The sequence below is a fragment of the Myotis yumanensis genome, unplaced genomic scaffold (genome assembly GCF_028538775.1).
Source record: "Myotis yumanensis isolate MYYU_CA2020_CCGP unplaced genomic scaffold, mMyoYum1.0.hap1 SCAF_8, whole genome shotgun sequence".
NCBI lineage: Eukaryota > Metazoa > Chordata > Mammalia > Chiroptera > Vespertilionidae > Myotis > Myotis yumanensis.
The window spans coordinates 35506014-35520683 of record NW_027223759.1 but is presented as its reverse complement, the minus strand read 5'-3'; the positions used below and the strand labels follow the sequence as shown (position 1 = coordinate 35520683).

The following is a 14670-nucleotide window of genomic DNA, read 5'->3' as shown; positions in this document are numbered from 1 at the left end:
AAAGTGACAAGTACTGTCGGAAGTTGTGGCTTTGGGAAAAAAAAAATAGGCGACTGTGAGAGGCGTCCCCTCGCCTGGTGGGAGCACAGGGGCAGACCTGGGTGGGTCCCAGGCTGTGTGGAGGGAGCAGAGGCCCCTGCCTGGAGGCCCGGGGACAGCTGCGTGGGTGGCTGAATCCGGTGAAGCCCTGACCTGACCCTTAGGTTCAGTCCATCTGGTTCTCAGTGACCTCAACAAGAGGCCGTGCTGGGTGCTCCTGAACCAGGCAGCAGGGGGCGCCACAGACCACCTAATGCAGTGGTTCTCAACCTTCTGGCCCTTTAAATACAGTTCCTCATGTTGTGACCCAACCATAAAATTATTTTCGTTGCTACTTCATAACTGTCATGTTGCTACTGTTATGAATCGTCATGTAAATATCTGATATGCAGGATGGTCTTAGGCGACCCCTGTGAAAGGGTCGTTCGACCGCCAAAGGGGTCGAGGCCCACAGGTTGAGAACCGCTGACCTAATGGGAGCATTGCAGCGCTGACTGAGGAGGACAGGCCCCAGGCCTCCCTGGTGTAGGTGAAGCAGCAGAGAAGGGAAGGGTCCCCAGGCAGTTGCCCTGGCTGGATCCCGTCCTGCACCGCTGCTGGGCTCTGCAGCTGGCCCTTCTGTCGGTCGGCCCAGTGAACTTGGGAGGGAAGCAGACAGGGTGGCCTTCGTCCTCTCCGTCCACCAAGACCAGAGCTTCTTCTCATCCAGGCAGGTGGGGCCTTTGGAGGCCTCTGGTGCATCCTGTGCAGGTGGGGGCAGGGGCTGGGGGAGCAGGGGAACTGACCCCCCCCCCCCCCCGCCCCCCTCCCCAGGCCGTGGTAGTCACCCAGGCTTCAGAGCAGAGTCACCTGGAGATTTTATAAACACTAACCTGGGCCCGGCCCAGACAGTTACAGTCAAATCCCACCTTAGGAGACTGGGGGCTAGAAACCCTACTGTCTAAAAGATTGGCAGGTGGTCCCGAATGGGTAGCCCGGGTTGAGAACCTCTGCTTCGAAAGCCCGGTCCTGGACCTGCTCAGCACCCTGGTAACCAGATAGAAATGCAGAGTCCCAGGCCCACCACTGAGCTCTTGAATCAGGGCTCTGAGAGATGGGGGCCCAGCGCTCTGCATTCTAAGGTGTTCCCTACGCGATTCTGACCCTGCCCAGGTTGAGAACCTGCCCAGGCCTCGTCATCCTGGCTGCTCTGGGGCCAGCAGCAGAGGCATCTCCTGGGCTGGGATCTTGTTAGGAATGCAGAGTCCAACTTGCTGAATCAGAACCGGCATTTTAACAGGACCCCTGGGCAATCTGTGGCTCTAAGTTCCCCATTGAACAAGAACAATACAAGGCTGGTGTGTGAGCCCAGCAGGGGACGTTGGGGAGTGGCTGCTGAGTGAGGGGGCAAAGGAGTTGTCCTCCCTGGGCGGGCGGAAAAGCAGGCCTCCAGGTGGGTCCTCCAGATGAGGTTCTCCAGGGGGGGCCCTCCAGGTAAGACCCTCCAGGCCAGTTCTGCAGGTGGGGCAAGGGAAGGTCTGCAGTCAGGCCAATAAGGGAGAGTGGCTTGATGGGCTCAGGAAGAGAGAAAAGGCGTGGGGCGGGCATGAGTTGGCAGTGGCTATGGAAGACCTAGGAGGTCACCCCAGGATGGAAGGTCAGAATGCTAAGGGAGCTGTTGGTGGTGGTTTTGTAGAAGTGTTTTTCCCTACATAAAAGTAATAAGTTAAGGATAATATATATACCCAGAAAGAGGAAACAACAGGTATACCCCCAGCTCTACCCTCCCACACACCATCATTGCTCATTTTTCTAGGTATAGTTTTCCACTGAATAGTTATAAAGATGCAGTACATGTAATTTTATTTTCATTTTTCACTTGAATGGGGACCGGTGGGCAGACTCTGATGAAGCTGGGGACCTGAACCTCTAAATTCTGCTGAACCTCCTTTGTCCGGAGAAGCCATCCGTCCTACCCATCTGGGGGTCAGTCCCCCCTCACCTAAAGAACCTGCATAGTCTCCCCTGAAGTACTTGTCTTGCAAGGGGCTGCTGGTTCCCCTCGGGCCAAGCCCACCGTGTCTCTGCTTGTAGATCTAAGACCAGATCCTGAGGGTTAGATGTGACCTAGAAGATGAGGGACCCAGGAGTCACCACATGTGACCATTTATGTCAACAGAAACCCAGGGAACAGATATGGGGGCCGGGATGGAGGTGATATAAGACTGCATTGACCCGAGGCCTGGCTTGGGTCCACTCGGCAGAGATTCTGGATTCCCTGGCGACGGGGAGTGGCTCGTTGACAAGGGGGCCGATGCAGAAGGAGGCTGAGAGGCCAGACTGTTTGTCCCTGGAAAGGGCAGGTGCCCAAAGGCTGGGGGAGCCCAGGTGTGTGCTGGACGGATCTATCACCTAGGACCTGCTTGCCACCCTTCCCCACCTCCCCCAGCGACATGCCCTGCTCTGTGGCTGTGAGGAACACGTGAGCGAGGAAGCCCTCTGTGGTGACTCGCACTGGTGCTGGGGACTGCTGCCCTGGACATGCTCCTGGACTCAGTAGGCGATGGGACCCCTCGGGCAGGGCCAGGAGGTGTGGCTACCATCGTGGGTTTAATCAGGGCAGCCTGACCCACAGAGACCCTGGGACAGCTCCCTTCCCGACACAGATTCAATCACTGTGCTTACATAAGCAGGAGGCACTGGTCTGCAGATGCAAAGTTGGGCTGGACACCCCCACTTCCTGCCTGCGACTTTGCTCAGCCTGTTCTGCGGTGGGGGCCCCTGATCCAGGGCTCTCTGGGGGTCCCGTCCTGCCTCCCGGTCCCCAGGGCAGCTCTGTGATTACCCTGCTCCTGTGAGGGGGGATGTCAGCCCCAATGTCAAACTCAGAACATCTTTCTCTCTTGGCGCAGAGGGAGTGCCAGTGTTGAATTCATTCTAAAACCCTCCAAAGGGGCCTGTCCAAGCATGTTTTTCTCCCAATTTCATCTTTGGATGAGATTGCAAAAGTGCCCCCATGGGATTCCACTGCCAGCAGGGCCACCAGTGCCCTCAGTCCTCTGGCAGGAGATGAAATACATTCAGTTTGACGGTTCCCGTAGGTGACGTCTCCGTCCTTGTCCGGCCTTTTATAAAGAGGAGCCTGTGTGCTGGTGGCTGATGCCCAACGGGCTGTGGACTGAGGCTGAGGCACAGGAGCGGTCAGGTAACCTCGGACAGGCAGCTGATTGGGGGGAGGGAGGGGTGCAGTATCTTAAATTGTTAAAATTAAGGCCAATGAAACATGGTTAGCCTCGGAATAATGGCTGGAAGCCACGGAAACTGAAATTGCTGTGAAAACACTGGGAACTTGTCTTTCCACTGGAGCTTCTCCCAGGAGCTGCCACTTTGGGAGTGGCGGGAAGAGCTGGGGCCCCCGGGGGTGGGTGGCCCCACCTTTCTGGTTCTTCCTGCTGCAGGTGGACCTGACCCAGTCCTTCGGTCGCAGGGGGATGTGCCTGGGGAAGATGAAGACCTGCCTGCTGCCCGGGGTGGCCCTCTGCCTCTTGCTGGTGCCTCTGGTGGGTGAGTGGCTGCTTTGTTCCTCTTCGTGCCCCTCGGGGCAGCTGGTGCTCGGCAGGGCCCTGCTCTGAGGCTCTCCTGGCTGACCGCTCTCCTCCTTCTTTGCAGGGGCCAAGCCTGTGCAGGATGAGGAAGGTATTGCATCTGCCTCTGGCTTCTTTTCTCCTGTTGGTGGGGGCGGGGGCAGAAGAAGGGTTGGGTGGGCACTGCTTCTTATTCCGAGAAGATGAAGGGGAGCCCTGAGTCAGCTGGAGGTAAAGCCCTGTCCCCAGAGGGACTGGAGCCCCTTCCCCAGACTGTGCCCTCCAGACCTCTGGGGACACACCAGGCAGGAGGGAGCCAGACTCTGCATGGTGTTCAACCCTCCAAGCCCCGGAGAACGCACATTTCACCCTCAGTACAGTAGCATACAGACTCTGGGGGTGGGGGTGGGGGTGGGGAGGTGGGTGTGGTCTCCTTTGATATCCCACCAGGAGTCCCCCACGACCCCACCACAGTGACCCCTCCCTGTTCAGTATGTCCAGGACAGGGGCTAGACTTCCCCCCTTCCCCTACCCTCCTCTGTCCCCCTCACCAGGAGTCAGGGCAGGGCTAGCTCATCCCCCACCGCTCCTTGGATGACCAGGCTCCAGGGAGCTTCCAGGAGGCCCTGGGCTGACCCAGGCTGTGCTCCCAGCTGGGAGGGTCCCTTCACTGCACTGGCCCTGCTGGGCACCTCCACCTGCATGAGGCCCCCCGGGAGGGCAACCTGGGCAGGACCAGGGGCACAGCCCCTGAACCAGGCTGTCATGTGTCTTTCAGACCCATATGCCGAGCTGCCGGCCATGCCCTACTGGCCCTTCTCCACCTCTGACTTCTGGAACTACGTGCAGTTCTTCCAGACGCTGGGGGCCTACCCCCAGATCGAGGACATGGCCCGCACCTTCTTCGCTCACTTCCCCCTGGGAACCACCCTGGGCTTCCACGTCCCCTATCAGGAGGACTGAGGGGTCCCCAGCCCTGGCCTCATCAATAAACTCCTGACTTAAAATGCACAACACATGCTGTGGCTTTTTTTCAAGACACAGCTGCACTCGGGACCCATTTGCCTTCTCACCCCATCAGAAACCGATCTAACAAGCTGCAACTAGCTTTTCCATTGAAATAAAATAATAGAAAGGACTACCTATTGAACTGTAGATACTAGTATTTGGACCAGCATCTAACCACAGAAATTGTTACACCTGATCAGAAACGCAGGGCTTTGTGAAACGTGTGTGTTATGTGTTACGTTTGGGTGGGATGGGGGATGGAACGTGATTTCATGCTCCAAGAGGCGTGGCAGGTGGTCCTTTAAGATCACTGCTGCAGCTGCTGCTGGGAGCCTCACCCAAGTTATCTCAAGAAGCAGGGAGATTATTGTGCTGGTTCTCACAGCCACAAAGGGCGGGGGTGGGAAGGGACTCTCCCAGGACCCAGGCATATGCGGTGAGGGACCTGGAAAGGGGGAGGTGGCATTGGGGCCCAGAGTGCAGGCCTGGTGCCTCCTGTGGCCACCCTACTGGCTCCATACCTCCACGAGGCTTCCTGCCCTCTCACCTTCACCTGTGGCTTCTCTCCCCATGGCCCAGGTTAAATTTTCAAGAGGAAGACTCTGTTGGCCGAGCTGATCCTGTTGGGCAAAGCTAATACATTCTTTGTCTCTCTTTTTCTCCCTTTAGCTAGTTTGAATTTGGTTTCTGTAAATTCACTGCAATTTTTTTTTTTAAGTCCTGATTCCTACAATAGCTGGACATGAGGATTGGTCTTAAATTCCTACTGGGGACAACTGGGCCTCAACCAAACATATCAGAAAAAAGACACCCTGACAGGAGTATCTCCATACCAATGACTTGCCTGTCAATTCGTGTGTCTGTGTGTGTGTGTGTGTGTGTGTGTGTGTGAACACTTACATTCCACCCAAATTCTTGTATCCCCAGTTAGGACAAGCGTTATGGAATGGAGTCCCCAGCTGCCTCTCCATAGGTTGCCCTAAAGACCCGGTGCCTTTCTAGGCAGGCTCCATGGCTCCCTGGCCAGAACTATGTCCCCTCTGGGGTGTCAGCAGCGTCCCAGTTGCCCAGGAACACACAGCTGGGCTGCATTTATGGGACGTGAAAAGCCTAGCAGACCTTCCTTCTTTTCGCAGAGGAAGAAACCTCTACCCCCAGGTCACCCTCAGCAGATCCCTACCTCCCCCCATCCCCACCCCAGCCCATAAATAGCAGGCTGCCTACCTCACAGCCCCCTGGGATACCTCACTCTGGTGTTTAGGACTCAGGTTTGGCTGACTCTCCCTCACCCTAGTTCACATAACAGGCTCAGTTCCCTTCCATGCAACCCTCTCTCAGTTTCCCCTTTCAGTCAGATCCAACTCCTGCTCCATGTCCTCAGCCCCCTTCACCCCTCAACACACACAAGAAGCATTAGCCACTGCCATCATCACTGGTACCTGATGGCCATGGGGACCACAATCCATGGTGATGGTTACCTGAGCTGCTTCTATGGTTAAGCTATTGTGACTGATGCTGCTGTGAATATGGGTGTGCAAATTATCTCAGAACTCTGCTTTCAATACTTTTGAGTCTATACCCAGAAGCGGAATTGCTGGATCTCATGGTAACTCTGAGTTTAATTTCGGAGGAGAACCGCCATACTGTTTTCCACCTCTGCTGCACCATGTAGGTTCCCACCAACAGTGCTCAGAGCTCCAGTTTCCCCACATCCTCCTGACTCTATTATTTTCTGGGGTTTTGATAGCAGCCATCCTGATGGCTGAGGAGGTATCACTGTGGTTTGATTTGCATTCCTGGTGATCAGTGCTGTTGAGCATCTTTTCACGGGCTTTTGGCCATTCTCTACCTTCGTTGGAGAAAGGTCTATTCAGGTCCTTTACCCGTTGTCGAAGGGGGTTATTTGTTGTTGTTGAATTTCAGTCCTCTGTACATCTGGATATTAATTCTAATATCAGGTATATGATTGGCAAATCTTTTCTCCCATTCTGGGCTCCCTTTTGACTCTATTGACCATCCACATTCTTTAATGAGTATTTCTTGGGCACTCTCTGTGCCAGACCCTTTGGGCTGACCACCTGGATGCCACTGAGCTGCTCCCCTTGTGGCCCTGACAGGCAGGCGGGAAAGCCCACCCACTTCAGCCGGGACTCGGGGCCAGTCCTGTGGGTCCATAGGGAAACATAGAGTCGGGGGTCCTCCGACGTCTAGAAACACCAGATAAAGAGGAGAGAAAGGGAAGGGGAATACCATAGAGTCGGCGATCCTAACGGCGTCTAGACGTGCCGCGGCTGGATGCGTACCGGAAGAGGCGGGCAGATGGCCGGAAGTGGGCCAGGGACACCCGGAACGCCTTGGGGGAGATGAAGCCGGCGGTGGACGAGATGTTCCCCGAGGGCGCCGGGCCCTACGTGGACCTGGATGAGGTGAGGCGGGTGGCTGCGGGTAGGGCGGAGCGGGGCGAGAGAAGGCGACGGTCCAGTGAGAGGTGAGGACCGTGCGTGTGTGGGGGCCGGCGTCCTCGGACCCGACAGTGCCCTCCTCCATGCCGAGGACCGCCGGTGCCTGCGGCCTGATGTCGGATCGCCCTAAGTGACTTCGGAGGCCGCACGCCCGGGGCCGCGGGGCACGCGAGGGGCGTCGGGGTAACGGAGGACGGTAACGTCTCGTCTGCGGGACGGGAAACCGGAGCGAGGCCGGTACCGCACGGGAGCTGGGGGAGGGCCGTTTGGCGTTCAGTGACTGCACTTTGATGGGACGGTCTGCGGCGTGAGCCTCTCCTGCGATTACTAGTATCCGGGGGTGCGAAGCGGCCTTGCGCGCGCGTCACCCCATGGCGGGGATCCAGTCTGCTGCCCCTCGCAGCTCCCGGGCCCGGCCCGCCGCCCGAGGTCAGAGCCGCGTGTTCTGAAAGTGCAGGGGGACGCGCGCCCGCAGGTCGTGGTAGTAGAGCGCCGGTTGCAGAGACTGGTGGGGTGGAAAGTTGGAGGTACCCCGACCGCAGCGCCCTCTGCCCTCTGGGCGGCCCAGTGAGGGCTTAGGAGAGCCGACCGCAGCCAAACACTGGCCCGCGCTGGCGTCCGCCGAGTGGAGGAGGGTTCAGAAAGGAGGCCTGGCTGGAGGGGTCCGGAAGGGTCCGAGTGTAGTTTAGCACCTTCGGGTGCCTGAGAGAGCCGGGTGGGAAGGGAGCTGGGGTAGGAGCCTGGCTGGTCATGAGGCGCGGGTAGCCCTGCTGGGTGGGTTCCCTGCACCCACTCAGGGCACTTCCACCAGCGTGGGCTGCTCAGGCCTGTGTTCAAGTCACTGCCTCGGGCAGCCTGGAACCACGGGGGTATTGATAGGCTCCCATCCCCAGAGTTTAGGGAACAGGAGGCTTGAAGGGGGTCTGAATGAAGGTAATACCGAAAGATGGAGGTAGGGACAAGCCCCACACAGTACATAAGGGGGAGAGTTCACATGGCTTGTGGTGATGGGGAAGGGAGGAGGTGGAGAATCCTGGAAATGTCTCCCTGCTACTGAGAGCAGGGTGCGGGGATACATGAGATGCTTTGCCTTCTGGGAGCCAGGAAAGGTGCAGCAGAAGCCCTGGGAATGTTGGGAATCCAGGCGCAGCAGGGACTGGGGGCCGAGGTACAGAATGCTGCCTCGGAGCTCTCTCCAGCCCTCACCCTGCGAAGCTGAAGGAGACTGCTGATCCTACGCTCATCAGGTTGCCCAGCTCTGGTTGTGGCTTGGTTTTACTGCCACCAGAGTTCTGGCACGCGAGGCTCTGAACCCCGGTTAGCAGGTCGGTTCCCGGGGAAGATGGTTTAGTTCTCCGAAGGCAGGGAGCAGTCCAGAGCAGAGGAGGGCTCACACTCAGTGTTGTGGGTTTGTGGCCTCTGTGGCAATGCCCAGTAAGATTTCAGAATCCCTGCTGGAGGTTTCGGGAGAAGTGGTGCTCAGGGCAATGGCAGGGCTCTCTGAAGGGCAAGGAGGGCTTTAGGAATGTAGGACCCGAGAAGACCAAAAACATTCACACCTCCATCCACATCTACTCCTTCACCTGGAACGAAATTTGGACTCGGATCTGGGCACTTCTCTGTCCCTCGCCTTCCTCCTGCGTGGAGTGGCGCGGGCCCTGTGAGGCTGTTCTCTCTGGAAATGCTGCTGGCACACCTGACCTCTCCCTTCTGCAGGCCGGAGGCAGCACCGGGCTTCTGATGGACTTGGCAGCCAATGAAAAGGCGGTTCACTCAGACTTCTTTAATGGTAAGGTGCAGGGTTGGGTGCCAGTTTGAATCAGGACGTTTCTTCTGCAAGCTGTGCAGTGGAGCGACTTGGTGACACAAGTGATTTAGATCATGGAACAGTAAAACCCAGATCCTGTGCCATTCTCATAACACAGCACAGTTTATATAAAATAACAGTGTGGCTGTTACCACTGGCAGCCAGCCCTGTTTCTCAGAAGAAGAAAAAAATAGCATAAAATTGCTCCCAGCCTTACATTCCAGGCATTGAGTTTGAGCCGTAGACATGCTTTTGGACACGCGACGGCATCTGGGTTTGGGTAGTGACCTGAGTTGCAAGGCACGAGGACCTGTCTGGCTCCTCATCCCACTGTCTCTGGGTGGCTGGTTTTCTCTCCTTTCTGTTTGCCACTGGTCCCATCCCTGCGCTGCCTTCACAGAGAAGCAGCCACTCTCCAGCCTCACCCACCCCACCCCCAAGAACAGAGGCATTGGTATTTAGACCTTCGTTGCCAAGTACACGAACATGTGTGCAGTTTTAACAAAACACAGTGAAGACTTTATATGAGATCTTCATGCACGTTAGAGGAGCTGTTTTTCTTGGTCTCACCAAGTGTTCCTAAGACCTTGTTCCTAAGGTTATGCTAACTCTTACTGAGGGTTCAAGTCATCAGTAGAAACAGATAGTTTCCTTAGGGGGGTTGAATGGTGTTTTCTCCCTTTGTCATCCTTTATCCCAAGGTGCCTGCCACTACAAAGAACTTTTGTCACTCGTTAGTGGCAGCTACGATGTTATCTTGTCCGTCACATTGGTTTTCAGCGTATCAAAGACCCTCGAAAGCCTGAGTCCAGGCGATTTTTTTGGCTCCTTTTCAGCCAGTCGTTGCCTAAAAGGAGAACTAGTCTGCCTAGGTAGGTACAGACTTCCCAGGGAGCCTGGCTGTTCCCCTGAAGCAACGTCCTGGCTGCCACCAACTCCTGTCAGAACTGGGGGAAGTGACACTTGAGCCAAACCTTGAGAACAGAATAGCATTTGTCTCAATTCTCTAAGCAAGGGGGTGTGGGAAACAAATTGTGAAAGGGGCGAGGCCTTTCCTGAGCAGCCTGTGCAAAAATGCCAGCTCACATAGCACGGCTTCGGAGGCCCCTGACCCTGGCCCCGCAGAAGTGTAACCTCTAACTCCTAACACCACATATTCTGATGACCTCCTTCAAAGCCTGACACATCCTCCACCAGCCCATAGCTTTAAACACAGTGATGTTCCAATGTTCATGTGATTTCCAAACATAGCTCCTATGAGAAAGCATCTGTGAGAGGGGCCCAGCGAGCATTTATCAACAGCGATTTAGGGCCCTTACCTCCTTGAGTCAGGCCAGAGAAGAACACAGAAGAGCTGGTGCCCACGTCAGAGGCCCACCGACTGTTCACAGGTGCACACTGCCTGTCAGCTTGTGAGCACCCGTGTTCAGAAGCCATCACTGTAAGAGGGCCATGCGGGCTTTAGATGGGGTCTCCGAGTCCTTTCTGCTCATTGACTGGGGTTCCTATGGCCTGTGTCCCACAGGCAGTAGGGTTCTAACCATGGCCGAGGCTCATCCTCTTCACTCACTGTTTCACAAAACAGAGCAGCACCAGACAGGGCGCAGGTAGGGACAGTTCCATGGCAAGAGCCCTGACAAAGGTGGACAGCATTGTTTCTGGGAGCTGACACCTGAGCAGAGGTTTGGAGGGTGTGAGGGTTAGGTAGGGTTGAGAACGCGAGTGCTCACAGCTACAGGACCGATGGCCAGGCCAGGCAGTGAGAGAATGCAGGCGTTGGTGGGACTGACTGTCTTTGTGGCTGGAGAGGCATGAACGCAGGGTGAGGGGATGCCAGCCAGGCTGCTGCCTCCTGGCACCCCCGCCCACCCTCTCTAGCTCGTCACCACTGCATCTTCTCAGTGCATAGGCCACATGAATGGGCTTTGTACAAATTTTTCCCGTTGCAAAAGGATACATGTCTGTGTTAGGGAATTTAGAAGAAAATATATAAAAGTAAATGAAAGGGGAAAACGATCGTGACTTTGTCCACCCATCGCAGTGAGTAGAGTGCTGTGAAAGGGTGGCGTTTCTGCCTGTAGGAACGGGGCTTAGACTCTGTTTCTCGAGCTTGTCTGTTGGTCTGACTCCTTTAAAGAGAGTCATTCTCACATGGCTCAGGCCTTCCACCACCTCTCCCCCCCACCCCATTTTCCTTCTCATGGAGAGCGGTAAGGGGCTTGTGCCCTTCAGTTGCCTGGCCTTACCTCCATGCCACCAGGGTGGGGCCTTGGCCAAGGTGCTCACAAATGGGTCCTGACATGTCCTGGTGCTCAGTCATGGCTGGGAGATGTCACCGTGTGGTCGGGAACACGCCCTGATGCATTTCTTCAGCTTGTCATCTGAGTAGAAACGCGACAGGTTGCGTTCTAGACAGCACTGCCCTTGGGCTGCATCTGAGCCTGGTGGGTAAAATCGAGTCTGTCCTAGGAGAAGAAGCCCTTTATATAATGACCACATAACTCATTGTGAAGTCACCTTTCAGTCGTTTACCCTGTGTGCCCAACTGATGCGTGATTCTGTTCGTCTATGTAGATTTTGAAGATCTCTTTGATGATGATGACATCCAGTGAGGCGCTGTCCCATGCTGCGTGTGGTCAAGCCTTTGCTGCGTGAGCATGTGTTGGAGCCCTCAGGACAGTCCCATGGTTCTGCAGAACGGGTGGGAACACCTGAAATGAGCAGATGGTTAACTGAGAAAGGACGGTTTCAGCCATCTGGGTGAGGTCATTCCATCTCTGAATGTGACCAACTGTTGTCCTTCAATTAAAAAAGCGATGTCGTCACTACATGGTGATTTTCATTCTCGCATTTCTGAGTGAATGTTGCAGTCCCTAAAGCTCCCTTTGTGCATGTGCATATACGTGTGTGTTGGCGTGCTGAGAGGAACGCGGTGGTGGCACAGAAATCAGTGCACTGCTTCCTGTGTGCAGTGCTGAGTAATTTGGATGGTTCACGAAGGGGGAGTTGGTGTGAGACCCGTCAGCAGTTTAGGGCATGCAGGGGTCCTAGGTGCACTGTGGGGACAGGCTCTGACCCCCTCCCTGCTGCACAGTCCCCCACTGGCGCCGGACTTCGTGTTTTCCCACCTTCACATTAGAGCAGCTGCTGTCCCCAAACCTGAGGTCTGAAAAATCAGGACAACTAGCTAATGACAGAAAGAGACACTTTCTACATGAGAAATGTGTGCATTGGTCCATTACTAAGGAGAATGTAACATCTAAGGGGATTAAGTTTTTTAAAGTTTCTTATTGGTCCAGCTCAGCAATTCATAATGACTGTAAAAATTAAGATTACTATTTCAAGTCAATCTCAAAGTAAAGACATTTCTTCGCTAGGAAATGCCCCTGCCACAGGACTTAGTAGTCCCGAGAGTTAAGCAGAGCCACTTAGTATGTGAGCCAGATACACCAACCTCTTCCATGAGAACTTGCTGGCGGCATTGCCCTGATGGCCTCTTGATGAGAGACATTCTCACTGGAGACCAGGGGAGGTTTTGCACAGGAAAGTGTTACCTCAGCCTCGGTTGTGAGTGCCGAGTGGGCTTCAGTCTGTCACTGTGACAGTGCACCTGTCCTGAGAGGGCGTAGCAGCCCCAAGCCCCGAGAATAGTTGTCCAGTGTCCCTAGAGAAGTGCGGACTGTTGTGTCTGAAAACCCTTCACCTGAAGCTCACTTTGCCCTGGGTCGCAATGGAGACTGCTGCTCTGTGTTGGGTCTCACCGTTCAGACCTCAGGCTAGTGTGCAGCCTGGTTTCAGAGAGCGGCGATTCTCAGCCGTGTTCTTGAGGTTACTTCATGAGCAGTTTTACAGTTTCCTAACGGCTCCCAAAACAGGCCTAGGAGATTCGGTAGGAGAGCAAGTAGGTATTCGGGTAAATTCTTTAGTGACCAATGATTACCCTATGGCAGCAATTTTCCACCTTTTTCATCTCATGGCACATAAACTAATGACAAACTCTGTTGCACATCAAAAATGTTCTTTGCTGATCTGACAAAAAAATAGGTATAGTTTTGATTCATTCACACTGGATGGCTATTGATTGTTGTGTTCACTGTTGTCTTTTTTTTTTTTTAACTTGGAAAGTAAAAGAGGTCAGTGCCCTGACTAAACAGTCGGGTATTGCATGTTGTAAAAATTTTTGCGGCACACCGGTTGAAAATTGCTGCTCTATGGTCATCGTTGGGGAATTCACAAGAGTCTGAGGGTCTTGCACTGCACTGTGGATACAGCTCAGACCTGCCAGTGGCCCCCCATTTGTCCCTGTGGGGTCCTGGGGATCAACTCCCTTCCTGCTTGGGCCTCAGTTTCCTCATTGGTAAGTGAAGCTCTTGGTCCGGGAGGTCCCTTCTAGTTCCCGGGTCTCTGGTCTACAGCAGGAAGGAGTGATCAAGGCCCTGTGTTTCCTATCCCAGACTCTGAGCGCTCATCATTCTCACATCAGCCCCACTTGACCTCCTACAGTCTGCCTGGGATCACAGCATTGTGCAAATATGCCCCTCTGCTGGGGCTGCCACACACACACGTGACGCCTGCCACCACCCCAGGGACAGGGAGCCTGACGGGTCCTTGATGTGCTGCCTGATCGCGGACAGAGGTGCCAGACCCTGGTCCTTGGTGAAAAGCTGCATTCCCTGTCCCTGGAGATCATAGTGCCAGGAGACAAATGGCAGACTTGGAAGGAACACAGGACACCTGGCTCACAGACAAAGGGCTGGGGTGTTCATAGTTACCAATGTGAAGAACTTAGAATGGCATGAACCAAGTGACATGTGAGAAATGAATGGCACAGGACACTGAAAAGACAGTTTACAGAGAACCAACCCCAAAGGCCAGTAACTACAGTGTGGGGTGTAGGTTTACACTTGTGAGTACAAAAAACAGAGTTTATTCTTATGTTATTATTTATTTCCACGTGAACAACTGTAGACCTACTTTGCCCAATCCTTACATATGGCATGTGCACGTATTTGTACCATTCCACTCGCCTTCTCCTAGATCCCACCTTAGCCCACGGACTGTGATGATACATGTGTGTATGTGATCACGTGTGTCAATTGTTTCACAGAAGTTCGGGCTCATAGTCCCATGGGCAGGATAGTAAATGAATAGCCTGTGCAATCGCAGTGTGAAAGTTGTGAGCAGGGGGCAGGGACAGGCCACACCCAGAGGATGCCCTTGGAGGTGAGCTCCAGATGGCAGGAGGAGGAGAGGGAGAATTAGGAGAGAGAGAAGCCCAACTCTGTGCAATGTTCCAGAGCAGGGGCAGGTGGCCAGTGGGGTGGCCGTGAGAGTGGGTGAGGGGGTCCCCAGCAGTGGTGAGGGGTGCTGGGGTGGAGGGATGGCCTTTCTTCCTGTCTTCTGGGTCTGCCCAAGTTTGCAGCTGAAGCAGAGAAGAAAGGCCTACCTTCCAAGGTCAAGGGCCACTAACTCACAGAGCTCCAAAGCAGGGACTGGTTGCACAGCTGAGTCTCCGAGCTTGGAGAGATTGTCAGCCAGGGTCTGGCAGACCCACAGATTGGGGTGCTGGTTTCCCTGAAGAAAGTGAGCTGGGCTCTTCCAGAGATGGTGCCTCTCTTCAGCTGGAATCAGCCCCGCAGGGCAGTGATTTCTGTGCAGCTAGAATTCACCTGCACTGTGGCACTAGAGATGGATTTGCACAATTTGAGAGTCATCTGTGAGTCGATAGATGGAAGCGCCCTACAGGAAGGGATCTGTGTGGGGACCCAGGGTGATTTGTTCCCACCACTAT

The 14670-nt window shown here is 54.7% G+C and overlaps 2 protein-coding genes across 2 annotated transcripts; both read left to right on the top strand.

The window, feature by feature from the left end:
• The first annotated feature begins 3524 nt into the window (after nt 1–3524).
• On the top strand, nt 3525–4565 carry OTOS (otospiralin). The gene is made up of 3 exons (XM_070423379.1): nt 3525–3582; nt 3688–3714; nt 4381–4565. The coding sequence occupies exons 1-3, from the start codon at nt 3525–3527 to the stop codon at nt 4563–4565; spliced, it is 270 nt and encodes an 89-aa protein (XP_070279480.1).
• A 2363-nt stretch (nt 4566–6928) lies between these two features.
• Nucleotides 6929–11707, top strand: COPS9 (COP9 signalosome subunit 9). Its single transcript, XM_070422533.1, has 3 exons — nt 6929–7036; nt 8789–8861; nt 11454–11707. Exons 1-3 carry the CDS (start codon nt 6974–6976, stop codon nt 11489–11491), a joined length of 174 nt encoding a protein of 57 aa, XP_070278634.1. The 5' UTR covers nt 6929–6973; the 3' UTR covers nt 11492–11707.
• The last annotated feature ends 2963 nt before the right edge of the window (nt 11708–14670 follow it).